The sequence below is a fragment of the Dasypus novemcinctus genome, chromosome 9, assembly GCF_030445035.2.
Source record: "Dasypus novemcinctus isolate mDasNov1 chromosome 9, mDasNov1.1.hap2, whole genome shotgun sequence".
Classification (NCBI taxonomy): domain Eukaryota; kingdom Metazoa; phylum Chordata; class Mammalia; order Cingulata; family Dasypodidae; genus Dasypus; species Dasypus novemcinctus.
This window is the reverse complement of record NC_080681.1, coordinates 15,729,332-15,747,826: the sequence shown is the minus strand read 5'-3', so window position 1 is coordinate 15,747,826 and position 18,495 is coordinate 15,729,332. Positions and strand designations below refer to the sequence as shown.

General features: G+C 39.6%; 1 protein-coding gene across 1 annotated transcript in view; it reads right to left on the bottom strand.

The window, feature by feature from the left end:
- Nucleotides 1-213: 213 nt before the first annotated feature.
- The window catches only part of SLC25A24 (solute carrier family 25 member 24), a 38,392-nt gene continuing 20,110 nt past the window's right edge, over nt 214-18,495 (bottom strand). The window contains exons 6-10 of the mRNA XM_004481229.5: nt 15,480-15,632; nt 8,000-8,107; nt 6,331-6,498; nt 4,668-4,818; nt 214-2,303 (exon numbers count right to left, since the gene is read on the bottom strand). Coding sequence (XP_004481286.2) covers nt 2,149-2,303; nt 4,668-4,818; nt 6,331-6,498; nt 8,000-8,107; nt 15,480-15,632 — 735 coding nt within the window. The 3' untranslated portion in view covers nt 214-2,148. The remainder of the gene's footprint in view (nt 2,304-4,667; nt 4,819-6,330; nt 6,499-7,999; nt 8,108-15,479; nt 15,633-18,495) is intronic.

Genomic DNA, 18,495 nt, shown 5'->3' with positions numbered 1-18,495 from the left:
CACAAAAATATCATCTTATGCCAAAATGTGTGATACAGACAATAACTACCGTGGCTGCTTGGGAAAGGCCAAAAATTTTAGAAAGACTATACAAGCCAGATGCGAACAGTTTTGTTCAAACCATTGCCAATGATATAAGTTGTATGGCACAGATATTTCATGCTTTAGTTACAAAGTAAAAAAACAAAAAATAAACAAACAGGAAACAAGTAGTTTTGAAAACAAAATATTGTTTCTTTAATTAAATGAAGAGTAAATATGTGATAATGCCAGAGGGAAACTATATTCGTTTGGCTTTATGAAAGTAAACAGCATTTTTCCAAAAGATACAAGGCACAGATAAATCACAGTCATACCTTACAAATTTTAAATAGTGAGAAATTTAAATTCATAATGAACAATGAAGATTTTTATATTTTTCAGTAGCTTGATATTTCAAACATTAGCAAAATTAGCCATTCACTCCCATTTTTGTGAGTAAAAAAGGAAACAATCATTTACCTTACACTGATATTTTATGTATTACTAAAAAAATACAAGAAACCACAAAGATAAAATTGAGTCCCATGTTTACCATATGTTATAAAAATATTGAGACATGTATCAGGAATAATGAATACAGATTCAAGCTGTATTTTAGAATATGTTTCCCAAACACAAGTCCAACTTTTCTCTTTGGTTCAGAAAATATAAGAGGTAGGTTTAAAAAAAAGGAAATTTCATTCAATTTTCATAAATACACTGGTAATTTATAACAGAAATTATTAGAAATCCAACTAGTTTGAGTTTTAGGAATTAAATTTAAAAAGTGATAAGGATGTCTTCAACTAATATTTTTCTAAGTCCTAATCACACAGATTTCAGGAAAGGTATTTGACTAACATGGCTTAAGTAAAAGTAAAAATGCTATTAATACCATTAATCAAGCTTTCTATATCACAGCATATTCTAAAAGTTTGGAGTGAAAAGAATATGAAAGTATTCATAATTGGGTCTCTCATTTAAATGTAAGTATCTAATGTATAAAATTAAGACATACTACCATCAATACGCATATTCTCTTAGGTCTGTGCTGCCCAAATTGAGAATGGTAGGTTCAAAGAAATTGAACAGTGAAGAAAAATAACTGTCATTCATCCATGATCAATCCATTTCATGTAATTAAGAGAAATTTCAGATCACCAATAATGGTCCCAACAAACCTTCCCGATTAAAATGGAATCTAAATCAAGAAGCAGGAGGCAAAGGACAAAAAGAGAGATGTTCTTCAGAAGCTGATATAAGCAAAGGGCTTTGGTTCCTACTGCTTCCCAACGAAATCACAGAATAAACAGAATCTCTCAAATAAACTGTGTTGATAATTTATCAGTAATATACCGACATTTAATAAGTATGAAACCCAGGGGCCAAATAACAGTGGAAGCAAATGGGAAAGGTCCCACTGAAACCAACATTATTTCATCTCTCCTCCTTACCAAAAATGACATGAAGTGCTAGAGTATTCGCATGTCTTGAATCACTGCCCATTATGTTCACTCCTATTCTGCTTAAAGGAAGATAAGGTTATAACTATTTGGCTGCTGTGAAGCACATTTTAATGTAATGATTTTCTATTAATAGTTCTATATAAGGAAATTTTTTAAATCTATAAAGACAATCAAAATACATAAAACAATTTTAGTCTCAAGGCTTGGACTGTTTTGTTTTGAAGGAAAAGACTTGTAAGTAAAAAGGAATTGGTATCCAACTTGGGCCAACCAAGAAACAGATCAATGATTTCCAATCCTAACAAAAACAAATTTAGTTCAAGCAAGCACGTTTTTCAGATTTAGGATTCAGGGCAGAGATTTGTGGGAAAGACTAGTAAGACAGATAAATACAATTTGGTGGCTTACAAAAATTTCAAAAGCATTTTTTTTTAACTATGATTTTAAACATTCCTATATATATAAAATCAAGCTAAAATGTTTGATGTTATCATTGATATGTTCTTCCCTTTTGTGAAAGAAAAAAATACAGCTTTTTTTTTTGGCCATGGACTCGTTGCAATTCTAGAAGGGTCACTCCAAAGATTGTTGAGAATGTTCGTAATCATGCTAAAGCAAAAACGTTCAACATGTCATTTCTGGGCTACGCCTAAAGTTTGTTTCATGTTTTCATAAACCACGTAACTGATACCGACAGCGGGAGCACCTTCATGAAGTTTGGGGTGATGCCCCTGTAAAGTCCCGTTACTCCTTCTTTGGCAAGTATTCGTCGAAAGAGGCCACCCATGTTCAGCTGTGGAGCTCCTTCTACCATGGCTAGAAAATGTGAAATAAATAAATAAAAAGGAACCACGCTAATTTAACATTCAAGCATGTTTCATTTTTTCTGGTTACTATAAGCGATTATGATTCAGAGTGACATTCTAAAATACAATGACACGATCAAACTTATTCCCAGAAAGTGCCCCTTTATCTAACTCTCCTTGTGCAGCACCTAAGAGTGAGAGCCCTGACTAAAATGGTGATGGTATGAACAGTTCTTTCCAAGTGCTTACTGTGTGCTAGGTTCTGTTACTTACCCCACATCCCAAGAAGGTGTGTTGCAAGGTAAGCATGATGATACCTATTTTACAAACGAGGAATGAAAACTGAAAAAGATGGAGTCACTTGTCCCAACCCACTTAGCTAGAAAGTAGCAACACAGAATGGGACGGTCTTTCGGACTCCAAAGCCCAGGCACTTGCTCCCACACAACACAGCCTCCTCCTCCTCATTGACCAAGGAGAGAGAAGAATTCACTCCTGGGGAGGAGGGGGTGATGGGGAAAGCTTTGGGGAGCTTAGGAAAAGGGCAGGGCCCCGGGCCTTGCAGGTGATCTCAGCAAGCCTGAAAGGGAAGGAAGGGAGGGCTCGTGTTCGGGCACCACAAAGACAAGGGCAGGGACATGCCCGTGCTACGGAGACACGACTGGTGGCCAGTTGTGCTTGTTCCACTGATGGCACTGAGAGGCTGCAGGCACCAAGGCAGGGGTGGGGAAGTGGAAAGGAAGTGGGGCCCCCTGGGCAAAGGCTTTACACTCCCACTACAAGTTTGGCGTTTACTCTGAAAACTTTGAAGAGTCATAGAGATTTATGAACAGGGATAAAATCATCAGACTTTTGGTTTAGAAAGGACAAGTCTCTCAGCAATTAAGAGTCTGAACCAGAGTAGGCAGACAGGAAAAGGAAGAGCTCTAAGGCAGCGGTTCGAATCAGACTGCCTGAGTTTGAACTCTGGCCACACCGTTTCCTAAATATATAAACTTGTGGAAGTTACTTAACCTCTCTCTGCCCCAGGTAAGCATCTGCAAAATGAGAATACTATTAATATCGCTCCCAAAAGAGGGTTAGGATGGCTGCATGAGAGAATAAGCATGAAACAGTTAGTTTATCACTTCCCACTTTTCTCTCCAGCCATATGGTCTTCTTTCAGCTCCTCAGATTTTCTCCTGCCCCGTGCCTCTGCATAGGCTTTCCATCACACTGGAACGCTCCTTCTTCTGATACCCTACCCACTTTTGCCTAAACTCCCACCTGTCCTTCAGGTCTCAGCTTATACAACAGCCTTCTCCGACCCCCATGTCAGCTCAGAGGCCGCGGCGCTGTGCTCCCCTAGCAATGAGAAGAGTGCCCAAGGCGGCTGTGTGCTTGCTGGACCTGTGTCTTCTCCACTCCACAGTGGCAGGGACCACCGCTGATGAGCTGACCGCTCTAACCCAAGCACCTCGCAGTGTCAAGCACCAACAGTGTCTCAGGAGTATTGGTTAATCCATGATTGTGTCTGAGTGAGAGGGGAGTGGCACTTAAGAGAGACTGGGGACAGAGATGCAGATTTGGGTGGTGGTACCCAGGGTGCACAATTTGAAGAAATGACAGAGGGGAGACTAGCTGGGGAAAGAGCAAAAAGAAAAGAAAGGCAGAGAATGCATGCATTTAATGGAGTGGGTGAAGCAATAAAAGCCAGCAAATAATTAAAAAAAGAGACAAATCAATGAGAAGAACCAAGATACAATGTAATCAAACCCAAAGGGGCAGACTGTGTCACAGCAGTTCAAAAGTTGTAAAAAGTAATAATAAAAAATATTAACTCCAGCCACCCTTTACAAAGAATCTAATAAATACCAGGTGCTTTACATACACTATTGCTAATTCTTATAACACTGCACAGTTTCACTCCCATTTACAGATGAGCAAATGAAAACCCAAAGAGGTTCAGGGCAAGGATCTGAACCTAAATCCATCTAGATACCGAAGTTCATACTCATCGTAACCCTCAGCACAGGTGGGGGAAAAAATCTAACGTATAAAGCTCAGATATACATACAGTACATAAGCAGCCTATCTGTGGTGTTAAAATTTCATGAAGACAGGGGAATTGGGAAAACAATGTCTAAAAAAGGCTCTTTAGGAAGGTGATAGTGGAAAAGTAGCTGAAAGCACCTTCTTAAAACTATTACTCTGCTGTCTCAGTAGAACTCAACACTGAAACCAAGAAGTTCAAAAAGCCCCTGTATTTTTTATGTAACATTTATGTAATCTAAGGTTACTTTAAAATAAATAGATTTTAAAAAATAAAAATAATTGCTCTGCTAGATGAAAAACAAAGCACGTTGCTGACACAGTACTCTTCTCAAGAACCCACCTTGAGCCTGCATGCGAGTTCTCACCAGGGCCAAGGGGTAGCTGGCCAGCTGGCCGCAGGTGCTGGATAAGGCTCCACACCCCAGCAGCACCACCACTCCAGGGTTCACAGTGTCTTTTGCAAAATGTTCTAGCCAATGAGACTTCAAGAGCTGCCAGAGAAAGAGAAAAGCAGAAAAATAATGAAAAACTTCATAACTGCTTTCCCACACCTTGAACATTTTCATGGCTATTGTCAGCCTCGTGAAAGACAGGCCACGTTTCTGCAAGGCTGGGGCATTCCCAGAAGCAGCCGCCCCTCAGGAGGCAGTGGCTCTGCAGAGAGGTGGCGAAGCCTCTGGAGATTCAGGACCTATGAGGTTTGCACCGCTTGCTCATTTTCTTCTAAACAGTTGTGAAAACCAATAGCACCCCAAATGATGTAGAAGCTGAAGAGCATTTCTTAACAGTGATTATTAATAAATAAAAGGAAACTACTATCTCATCTTATACTTTACATATAAGTCATTTCATCTGATTCTTTAAAAAGCTGATATCAGTATATTTACCCTGATTTTAGAAAAGAGGAAAATTAGTCTCTGTGGAAGTTTTTAAATTTTTTCAAATAGTAGTGTAGGTTTACAGAAAATCATGCAGAAAATACAGAGTCCCCATATATCTCCTTCTCAAAAACAGTTTTCAACATCATTAACATTTTGCATTAGTGTGGTACTTTTGTTTTCTCCAGTACAAGGACAAATTTGTGCTACCTGTATCAGTCTCTTGGTTCCAAGGTTAGATTTTAGCAAATCAAAGAAAATGTGTGTGATGGTTAATTTTATGTGTCAGCTCGATTAGTTTATTGCGTCCAGTTGTTTGGTCACACACTGGCCTGCTGATTAATGTGAGGATATTCTGAGATGGGATTTGCATCTCTAATAAGTTGACTGCATCTACAAGCAACCAAGGAGACTGCCCCCAGCAATGTGGGGAATCTCCTCAATCAGCGGAGGTCTTAAAAGCCAGAAATGAGGATTTCAGAGGTCAGGACGGGAATTTGGACTCCAGTTCAGCACTGGTTCTTGCTGGAATTTCCAACCTGCCAGCTTCCCCCGGGGAAATGTGGACAAAGGACTACAGCAGCTTTATCAGAATTTCCAGCTTGCAGCCTGCCCTATGGAATGTGGACTTGCCAGCCCCTATGGACACCTAAGAGCCAACTCTTTATAACAAATCCATTATATATACCTCATTACTGATACAACGTGCCCTGTGTTTATTTTCTCCCCCACCTATGACAAGAAAAATCCCTAGTACCTTCATCTGAACTGAGCAGCTATACTTGGATTTGATTCCACTCTCTTCATTAATAAAAAGTTCACAAAGAAACCTACTACTAAAATGACCCCAAGCATATGAGGTCTCATAGTCAAGGTACTTGAAAAGAAAGATCAAATAACACACCACTGAATCTACTTTTAGTCACAAACTATTTCTGGTGGACATCTACCTCTTTATATAAAGTTAAATTCTAAAAATAAGAATATTTAACCATATTTTCAGATTCAAAAAATTGTTAAAACTGAGAGGACGTAGCTCAGAAATTGAGTGCCTGCTTCACAGATACGAAGTCCTGGGTTCAATCCCCAGTACCTCCTAAAAAAGAAAGACTTCTACGTACTTACCTCATAGACAGCAAGGTCTATGCCTGCATAAGGTATGATGCCTAACAGATTGGGAATATAACCTTTGTAAAAAGCTCCCAAGCCTTCACGTTTCAAAATCTTCTTGGCACAATCAAATATTCCAGAGTATTGTCCAGTTTTGCCTACAGCCAGTCTGGTTTTTATAACCTGAATATGAAAGAATAATAACAAACTATTACTATTCATATTAATTGTCTGACCATGAATTTCAAAAGAAGAAATTTTACAGAGTTCAGGGTTTACCTAGCACACTTTGTCACTCACAAGACTGTCCAGTTTGTTGATGTGTTCTCTCTCATGTATTATCTTCATTGAGGGACCAGGACCAGGGCCAGGGAAACTCATTTATTGCAAAGAAAAGGAGCAAAATAAGGGCAGTGGCAAAGGAATGGAGGAAAGATCACCTTTTAATGGAAGACTGAACTGGTGACCAATTAGGCGCGGTGGATGAGGTAAGTGGTAGCATTAAGGATGACTCCAATGCTTCTAGCTTGGAACTTAAGATGGGGTCATGGGGAGATTGGGAGGTGATGCTAGTAACTGAGAAAGAGGCCACGAAAGGAAGAATAAGGCACTGAGTTAGGATTTTTTGAGAGGTGTGTTAAGTGATATGAAGGTAATACAATCATACTAAGTTTAAGATGCTTTCAAAGAAAGCTATCTTGTGCATACCACAATGCAGGGACACTTAAGGGCGTGTCTTGTTCAAGTCTTATCCATCACTGAAAAACTTGTTATTCCATAAAATATCCACATCTACAATATTATTTTTGCTCTAAAGCAGGAGCTATAAAGAACCAGAGAATAGTTTAGGCTTTGTGGGCCTAAAATATCAGGTCTCTGCTGGGTATTCCTCGGTTTGTTTTTTATTGTTATTTACAACCTTTAAAAATGTAAAACTCATTCTTACCTCAAGGTCTGTACAAAACAGGCCATGGGTCTACAGTTTGCTGACCTGTGCTCTACTGGAAAGATGTCTAATTAGGATTACAATCACTTTATGAGATCCTGAGGTTCCATTTTTAAATTTAAAGTACAGAAACTCTTTGTAGAGGAATGAGAGCTGTAATTCTCACCAACACTGTGGCAGCCAGCTCCAAAATGCACCCCCACAATGACTCAGGCCTCCCAGATGCCCCCCAACAATCCCTGCCTCCTGGTGTAGTCCCCCTTTCTGGGTTCATCTGGTTGACCAGCAGAACATAGCAGACATGGCAAAAGCTCCCCTCTAGGGCTCTTGTGTACTTGCTCTCACTCCGTGTCTCTATCTTCACCTCCATCTCCATTCTCTCTCTCTCTCATCACTGTCTCTAGAAGAAGCCAGCTGCCATGTTGTGAGGATCCTCAAGCACTTATGAAGAGGCCCAAGGGGTAAGGAGCTGATGTCTCTAACCAACATCCTTGTCAATCTTCTTGGAAGCAGATCCACCCCCAGGAGAACCTTGAGGCTACTGCAGGCCCTTCCCACACTTGGATTGCAGGCTGTGAGAAACCAGAGGCAGAGGCACCCAGTTAAGCTGCTCTCAGATTCCTGACCCACAGCAGCTGAGAGATGTTTGTTGTTTTAAGCTATGAATTTGCAGATAATTTGTTATACAGCAATAGATACCTAATACGAAACACAGTGAGACTTCACAATGATACTTACTTCCATGGGATATATAAAAGTCTGGGCAGTTGCTCCAGCCATTGAACCAGAAATAAATCTCTCAAAGGTTCCTATTTTTTGTCCCTCCTCAGTAAGCAGCTTCTTGTACTGTAAAAATGAGTTTTTAAATGTACATTAATACCAAAATGCAAATCAGTTCCTAGAAATCAATTAACTGACAATGTATCTTAAAACCGCATCAATATTTAGCAGAAAAGCAAGGCTTAAATGTTAATACATTCAATTTACTGGTCAGTGCTATCAAGTTAGGATCCCACAGAACAAAGCTGTTCCACAGATGGGACCAGGTTGCTCCTCTGATAAAACAGAATAATAGAGCATTCTTTCTCAGATGTACAGAAAATCATGGGTTAATAAATAGAGTTTGCATAATCTTAGGATATTTTACCCATAGTTTTGTTGTTCTTTCTCGTGTATCACCAGCAAAAAATAAAATGAATGAATAATTAACAAACAAGTTGGAAAAAGTCTCTGCAGGTAATCCCAGGGCCCACCTGGCCCACCAATACTAAGCAGGTCAACAAGGCTGACTGGACCAAGGGTGAGAATTTGACTCGTGTGTTAACATTATGGACTCCTGACTCAGGCAGACCTGGACTGGATCCCAGATCCGAGCAAGTTCACAAGCACGTCCAAGCCACAATGTCCTCAACTGCGACACAGTATGCATCCCACAGGGTGGTTGAAAGAATGAAGTAAGACAACACATGAAAAGTAGCACAGTTCTGGGCACAGAGCAAACGTCCAGTAAATATTAGTATCATTAATAATATATGATCTTTATGCAACTTGGAGAGGAAAGCTCGGTCCAGGGCCTGAGGTACTTGGCCAGGGAAACCAGAAAAGTGAGGGAGATCTATAGAGGTAACGGGCCACTGACACCAGAGGAAGAGGTAGATAAAAAAGCAGAGAGAAGCAGGGCCAGTGAAGTTCCACTTCCTGGACGTCTCCCAGGATCCGATCTCTTCCTGCCACACGTATCCTTACACACACCCCCACACACACCCTGAGCTAGTGAGACTGGCCGTTCTTGGCAATTTAAAGACCCCAGTGCAATGACCGAGGCATACTTTCTCCTGGTAAAACTGTGTTTCTCTACTCATGATAAAAAGTAAACATCAGGAAGCAGACTTGGCCCAGTGGTTAGGGCGTCCGTCTACCACATGGGAGGTCAGCGGTTCAAACCCCGGGCCTCCTTGACCCGTGTGGAGCTGGCCCATGCACAGTGCTGATGCGCGCAGGGAGTGCCCTGCCACACAGGGGTGCCCCCTGCATAGGGGAGCCCCATGTGCAAGAAAAGTGCACCCTGTAAGGAGAGTCGCCCAGCACGAAAGAAAGTGCAGCCTGCCCAGGAATGGCGCCGCACACACGGAGAGCTGACACAGTAAGATGACGCAACAAAGAGAAACACAGATTCCCGTGCCGCTGACAACAGAAGCGGACAAAAACAAGAACACACAGCATATGGACATAGAGAACAGACAACTCGGGGTGGGGGGAGAAATAAATAAAAAATAAATCTTCAAAAAAAAAAAGTAAACATCATTGTTTTGTGGAGCTCCCCACATAGAAATGATCCCCCCAAAGGAGATCAGTACTTCCACAAGTGCTCTGTTTCCTGACTTGCAGCAGAATGTTAGGTAAATCCCCTTTTCTGATTGGGCCTTATTAATTTTCCTGCACATCAGATTATCACCATCATTAAATATAATTTGTTAAAAAAAAGCAAAAAGCCTTCCTGCATATTAACAGGTACCTTGAGGGCAGCTTTTATATCTTGGACCCCCGCAGCACCTATCAAAGGCACTTAGTATTTAATGATTGCTTAGGAATAAGTATTTAAAGGAAAGGGCTTGGGGACTCCTGTGCCTCAAAACACACTATCTATAGAAGGAAGAGGTGAGGCCAAAGAGCCTTGAAAGCACTAGGCACCGTGCCAGGTACGTAATTCTATGCTACCAAGTTCAATCCCCTTCTTAGAGATGAGGGGACAGTCACGGAGATTAGCTCGCACAATATTACTTTTGCAAAGGAGACTTAACTGGGTTCTCAAGGTCCCCTGAAATCCTTCAGTTTGCCTCACTTCTCTCTCCCAATTGTTAGAACACCTGTTTCCATTTTCTCCCTTCTCCTCCACTTCCAACATCAGCTCTTCCTTATTCAAGGAAGAGTCAAGGGGTCGCCAGGCAAGAATATCTTGGCTTCCTGCCCACCCCCCACTACCCTCACCCTCTTGTATCTTCTTTCCTCCCAAGCTGACATGGAGGAGTCCTTCTCACAGTCAAAGGCTAATCCTAACACTCTCTGGATCATATCCGTTTCTCCTCCAGTTCCCACTCCTGCCATACACGCACGTGCACACACAACACACTTTTTCTGAACACCTGCTGCATTAATCAGCCTCCCTCACCTGTATTTCCTTAAACTTTTAAAAATTTTATTTAAGTATATCATTCATACGTGAACATACATAAACAATAAGTAAATAGTAAAAGTTGTGAACTTACAAAACAATCATGCATATCATCATATGGGGGCCCCATACATCATCCCACCACGACCACCTTGCATTGTTGTGAAACATTTGTTACAAATTATGAAAGAGCATCATCAAAATATTACTAACTATAGCCCATATCTTACATTTCGTATATTTTTTCCACCAACCCACCCTATTATTTTTTTAAATATGTTTTTATTACAGAAGTTGTGAACTTACAAAACAACACAGGCATAAAATTCCCATACAACACCCTTCACCAACACACCATACTGTGGTGGAACATTTGTTACAGATTATGAGATAATATCATAACCACCAATCATGGTCCATAGCGTATATTTGGCACACTTTTTCCATACTCCCCCCCACCCCCACCCCCATTAACAACACAGTACATCTCTGGCATTGAGGCAATATTTTTAACTTCTTTCTTTGTACTGCCATGTTTCCTTCAGCACGTAGGCACATTTAAACAAAACAAAGACCTCCTCCCACCCTACATCCATCTTATCTATGACTTTCTTCCTTTTTTCTCCTTCCTTTCACACTCAAGCTTGCTGAAAAAGCTGTGTACACTGTCCAATCTTCTTTACTGCCCGTTCACTTTAGCTCATTTCAGCATGGTTTCTCTCACCTCATTACTTCATTGAAACATTTATACCACGCTTCCCTATCTCTGGGTTAATAAAAGTAAGATCTTTTTCGAATTTTATTTTACCATCCTGTAACGTTTGAAGCCCTTCTCTCAGACTGGCTTCTAAGCCACCAGTCCCTCTGCATTTCCTCTTGGCTCCCTGGCCATTCCTTCTCAGCATCCTTTGCAAGTTTCTCCTTCTTCCACTTCTGAGTTTTATTCCTTTGTGATTCCTGTGGGCTTTATTCTCAGCATCCTTATTATTCTATAAGGTCTTCCTGGGTGATGCTATCCATTCCAGTGGCTTCAACTCAGTAACAACCTCTCCATCAAAGATCTCTCTTTTAATTTCTAGATGGTGTACCCACTTGCCTACTGGAGAGCTCCACATACACGTCCCAGAGGTATCTCAAAATCAACAAGTCCAAAATGGAACCTGATATTTCTTCCCAGAATCTACTCCTCTTATTGTATTCTCCATTTAGTTGCTCATACCAGGAACCAGAGTCTCATCCTTGATTCCCCTTTCGTCCTCACCTCCATATCCAATCAGTTAGTGAGTTCTGTTGGTTCAATTTCTAAAGTAATTTTAAGTTAATCCTCTTCTTCAATCCCTACAGCTGCCACCTTACACTAGCATTCATTACTTCTTACCTGAATTACTGAAAATATTTTCTTAAATAATCTCCCTTCTTCCAGTCCACCTTGCTCTTCTCCAATACATCCTCTACTCTTTTGCCAGGTTGATATCTCTTTAAAGGTAAATGTACTCATTTCATTCCTTATAAAAGATGTTTTAGTAGTCCTCCACCATATTCCAGAAAAAATCTAAACTCCGTTCTTTTATCATCATTTTCTCAGACACACACTCCACTACACTTGAGCCATAGATCCACCTGTTATTCCCTTAATGAATGATGCTCTCTCGTGCCTATACTCTGTCCACATGCCGCTCCTTCTGCTTACAAAACCCATCCTTCCCCTATCATAGCCGGATGGAGACTCTTGCAGCCTGGGGCTCAAATTCCAGTTATGGCAGTTCTGTCTTTTCACTCATTCAATGAGGCTTTACTGGCATTGAGAAAGGAGCTGAGAATACAAACCTGAAAACAAATAGCTATTTCCTAAGAATCTCAGTCTCATTAAGGAAACAAACAAGTACTGAGTATTCAAAATGCAGTGTGAAGGTGCTATGACAGAAGGAAACAAAGGAAACAATAGCAGTGCCGAAGAAAGACACTGACCTCAGATTTTGGGAGCATGTCGGGGAAGGTTCCCTGGAGAAAATAACTCCTAAGCAAATGGGTGAAGAGTGACATATGGAAAGAGGAGTGGAGGAATGGCGTATGTTTGTGCTGGTAGCGCAGGGGTGGAAGGACAACTATTTGCATTGTGGACATGGAGAGTTTGAGGAATCCCTAGAATACACAAGCAGCAATGCAGAGATATGCAGTATACAGGTGGGTGTATATGTACAGAGATGAAGATGCTGTCAGATCAAGAGCAGTTAGGATATAGATGGCTGCTGAACCCATGAGGACACAACACAACGCCAACCTGCCATTGACACAACTACACCCCTGTGGTAATGATAACCCAAACCAACCACAGCTTTACCCCAAATAGATGAGGCATTTAAGAAGGCTACTTAACAGGCTGAAAATACATCCTTTCCTTATTTTTCTAAAATACTGTTATTCAATGAACAGGACCTATATGAATCTAAAAGTACCTAGAGGTGAGATAGTTAGATTCTTCAGGAAGTCTGAGAATATATATGGCACAATATTTACCCTCAAGGAACTTAAACTTATTGAGAAAAATTAGGTTTTCCACTATCCAATGGAAAAATGGATATTCTTCAATCCAGTGCTCTAAGGAAGCTGGGCAGGGGGCTAGTGGTTCTGGTTGGGATGCTTCGGAGACACTTTTCAGAGGTGGCTGACGTTAAGAGAACCCTAAGGAACAGAGACCTTCAACAGAAGGAACAAAATCAGCGGGGCATAACAGATCCTGGAGAACCATGGCGCTGCCTAGAGAGCTTCCTCTTGATCACCAAGAAAAGTTAGCATGCAGAAATTAGAATGTTGTAAAGAGAGTTCAGAAGGGAGCCTGGTTGGTTGGAACCAGGGGATGCCTGTTGGTGATGTCCCAGGTGAGAATGTGACAAATGGCATAAAGTAGAATACACACAATTGCTTGCATTAACGAGACTTTCAAAAATATCAAACTTTTTGCATATTGAGATAATGGTTTTATTCTCGAATATTTATTTTAGGCTCTGGCCTTCCTATCATAAAATCCAAAAATGTGGTAGGAATAACATAAATGGTACCTAAAACACCAGTACTTACTATGACCTGAATCCTTAAAAACTTAAAGAAGGAAAATGTCCTTTCCAAAGATAGGCTGAAAATTAAAGTCCTGGAGGCTAATTTTCTTTCTTTCTTTTTTTTTTTTTTGTTCTTTTTCCTAACCCAAGAAAAGGACACCCACCAGACTGTAATCATCTCAAGAGTATCCTGCTACTCAGGCGGCAGACTTGGCCCAGTGTTTAGGGCGTCCATCTACCACATGGGAGGTCTGCGGTTCAAACCCCGGGCCTCCTTGACCCGTGTGGAGCTGGCCCACACGCAGTGCTGATGCGTGCAAGGAGTGCCCTGCCATGCAGGGGTGTCCCCATGTAGGGGAGCCCCACACGCAAGGAGTGCGCCCCATAAGGAGAGCCGCCCAGCGCAAAAGAAAGTACAGCCTGCCCAGAATAGTGCCGCACACAGGGACAAAAAGAAACACAGATTCCTGTGCCACTGACAACAGAAGCGGACAAAGATGTAGCAAATAGACACAGAGAACAGACAACCGGGGTTGGGGGAAAGGGGAGAGAAACAAATAAATAAATCTTTAAAAAAAAAAAAGAGTATCCTGCTACTCAATTAAAAAACCCTCTAATTTAAAACCTATCTGAAATAATGCAAAATACATGGGGCAGAGGGCCCTTATAGTCTATAGGCCTTTCTAGTCTTTGGTAGACAACAATGGAAGAAATAATGAAAATATAATAATTTCTGTGGACGCTCAACTAGACAGTTCTACTAATGACCCCTAAGGGAAATCAAATTCCAAAAAATGCACTGCTGTATTTCCTATTTTTTATTTTTAATATTATTAAGATACCATTGGTATACAATAAACTACATATATATATATGTTCAAATGTACAACACAGTGAGTTTTCACACAAACACATCCATGAAACTAGCACCACAAACAAGATAATGAACACAGCCATCAAATCCAAATGTTTCTTTGTGCTCCGTGTGATTCCTCCCTCCAGTTCCTCCTCACCTCTAAATGGCCCAAAGGGAGCTAATGATTTGCTTTCTGTCACTGTAGAGGAGTTTAAATTTTCTAGAATTTTATATGATTTTCTAAAATCATTATGTGCTTTTTTTAATGTTTAATATATATAAGGTTTTTTTTTCTTCCTACAATCTCTTTATATTTATTTTTTTAAATGTTACATTCAGAAGTTATAAGAGGTTCCCATATACCTCACACCCCCCTCACCCCACTCCTCCCACACCAACAACCTCTTTCATCATGGTGGCACATTCACTGCGTTTGGTGAATACATTTTGGAGCACTGCTGTACAGCATGGATAATAGTTTACATTGTAGTTTACACTCTCCTCTAGTCAGAGTATCTCGGCCTACGTGTATTGTCTCTTAACGCCAAGTTAGGCTGAAGCAATACCTTAAACAATTTAAGTCAAAAAAAAAGTCAACAGAGAAGTTGATTCAGAGGAAAATGCATACATTCATTCAACAAATACTCACTGAGCACTTAGTGCCAGGTTGTGTTTAAGTGTTATTAAAGTACATGGAGAAGAAACCAAGACTTTGCCTTTTTGGAGCTTTCACTCTAAGTTCAGCCCAATTTTATAGCAATTATCAAACAGGACCAAAAACCTCAACGTCAAAGTTTTTCTTTCAGGTTTTGGACTGGGATACTTTCATAATACTTATGTTAGTATGCAGCTTCTATCTTGAATTCAAAATAAGTTAAAATTATGCCTTTTCCTTTAAAATCTACTTAGGAAAGAACATGAAAGTCTATCTTTGTAACTAATAGGAAATTCAGAACCCCAGAATCTAGTTATTTGGAAACTGAGTTCATCTAATCTCCTGTAAGAGAATTTCCTCATAGTGTACACAGAAAAAATGACCATGTAGTACAATAATCCCCAAAGCACCGTGTGCTAACATTTATTGAGACAAATGACTAACTCCCCTTGGTAAATTCCACGGGTGAGAACAATTACCTGTTCATATGCCCAAAACTTAACAGCTGTCTCAGGAGCAATTTTAATGACGTTTATACCATTTCCTCTCCAAAGGGAACGGATACCTCCTTCTTTCACCATCTGTCGAAAGCCACCAACTATGTTCATATTGTTTGATTTTGAGCCATGAACCTAAAAAAAAAAAAATTATACAAATTAATGGTACCATGCTATTGTTACTATTTCTAAGGCAACCATACAAACCATTTTCCCTTCTTCAATACATCAATGCAAAGAAGATGTACTTAAAAATATATAAAGTTGAGGAAAAATATATAATGATGGGAGGAATTATTACTATCATTTTAAAGGCTTGTTTCTGAATCCAAAAGCCAAGAAGAATTAGCATTCTTCAGTTTGGGAAAGCTGACAGGACATGATCAAAACTAAAATTAGTATAAACAATACCCTTAAGACAATATGAACCAAATTATACAATATTAGGCAAGGGAACACCCTTTGGAACTTGAATAAGGCAAGTGTAAGAGAAATTTTTTAAAGTATGCTGTGGGTAATATCCTCTTTCCCTAAGAATTAGTGCAGACATGAACTATAAATGGGTCTTAAAATGATTTAGACAAATTTGTGAACAACAGAGCTATAGCTGCTGGAACATACACAGCCTGCTGGCAAAAACAAAAATTGTACCTTCTATGGCATATCTTGAGGTCTTTCTAGGGAAAAAAATTAAAAATAAAAGTTCAAGGTACCATGGGCCACCTGCCTAAACAGTGGGAACTGATGAACTACTTGGCTTCTATTACAGATGTCGTAACCATTTAATTATACTAGACCTTATGGTTGCCTATCTATAAAAACTGACTAAATCTAATAAACTAAAAATAATCAAAGAAACCAGCCATTCTTCTGATTGTTTCAGCTTATACAAAATAAATGCCTATCACTTAAAAAAAAAAAGTGCTAAAATCTCTCATGAGGCTTCTTAAAATAAAGATACCTTGGAAGCTCTATTACTATTACTAATAAATGAGGATTCCATTTGATATATAATGATGAATGAATGACTCATAGACATAATAAAGTCAATCTATATTTCTGTATACATATCCTTGTTCTGATGCATAAGGAAACTTGAGGGACATCAGCATTTTTGGGTCAATGTATAATATTTCCTCTCATTACCTTCCATTTCAGACAACAGAGATCATTTCTCTTAGCAGATTATTTCTTATTTGTACAAATATAACTATAATAGTCACTGAAAACATGTTTTTCTGAATTCCAAGTAAGACGCTCTTGTTGCTAGAATATCCAGCTTGGTTTCCATTCACAGCATTGAAAACAATGTTACACATGTAGTAAGTGCACAGTAGTTTTATTTATTAAATAAATACTCCTTAAGTATTAGAAAAACTAATGCTGGAATCAGATCTTATATTTTGTCTATAATAATTGAACATTAAACTAGGATCAGCAAGTTCTATGCTGTCACTTTATAGGTAAGAAAACTAAAATCCAGAAATATCCATTTTAAATAAAGATCACATCAAAATTGACAAAGGACAAGATGAATGCTTACTCAAGATCTCTCAAAGTCAATTTACTATTGTTCCTAAAGAAAAAACAACATACACACAAAGATTCTCTCCTCTTTTTCTAAAGCTCTACCTTTGTCTCCAAATACATTTTGGAACCTGAATACATTCTGAATGAATTCTAGTCTAAAATATTGCCAGAAATCTTTTCATACAGAAATCTAAGAATAAACATAAAAACTTGATAAGTGTAACAAGCACAGTGTTTTAAATATATTTTTAAGCAACTACTGTCCCAGAAGTATATATTTCAACAACTCAGATATCTTTACATCCATTATATCATGTAATTTTTGTAACCACCCTTGTTTAGATTTTCTTACTCCTATTCCAGAACGAAGGAAAATGAGACCGCAGGGGTTCCATGCAATGGGAGAACCACAGGCTTGAAAACTAAAGACACTCCATTCCTCCTCTAATTTGTAATAAAGGGAAAATTACTTAATTCTCTGAGCCTCAAGTTCCCCACAGATAAAATGAAGATAAAACACCTACCTCATTGGGCTACAGAGGATTAAATGGGGAAGCATAACAAGCACCAAATAAATATTCCTTCCTTCCTTTCCCTCTTTCTTTCCTCTCTGACCAGCTCAAGGCTGCACTGCCAGTAAAGAGTAAAGTCAGTCTATAAATGCAGGTCTTTTTCTGCTAACCTCAGCATAAAAGTAACTTTAAAAATTATATTCTTGTTCCTAGATTCTAGAATTTAGAAATATCCCACTATTGATAAAGTGCATAAAATAGAAGGGAAATAAAATTAATTTAAGGCAAACACTACCAAAATAAATGGCTAGAGTATTTTAATTAAGCATTTGAATAGTGATAGAATTTCAAAGATTAAAAGTTCATTTCACATATGCACTAAGAATTTAAGGTGTAGTAGAACACTGAAATACCTACCTACGTGGCCTAAATTTAGGGTAAATAGCAATAAACAAGAGATTTTTTTAAATAAAATTTTATTCAAGTATATCATTCATACATGAGCATACATAAATAATAAGTGTACAGTAAAGTTGTGAACTTGAAAAACAAACATGCATCATCATACAGGGCTCCTACATATCACCCCACTACCAATACCTTGTACTATTGTGAAACATTTGTTACAAACTGTGAAAGAGCATAGTTAAAATATTACTACTGGGAAGTGGATGTGGCTCAAGTGATCGGGCTTCCATCTATGATATGGGAGGCCCTGGGGTCGATGCCCGGGGCCTCCTGGTGAAGGCAAGCTGGCCCACACCACGGAGAGCTGACCGGAGAGCTGACAGCCCGCACCACGGAAAGCAGGTGCAGCAAGATGACGCAACAAAGGGAGATGCAGAGGAGATACAGTGAGAGAGGCAGCAGAACAGGGAGCTGAGGTGGCTCAAGCAATTGAGAGCCTCTCTCCCACTCCGGAAGGTTCCGGGATCGGTTCCCGGTCCCTCCTAAAG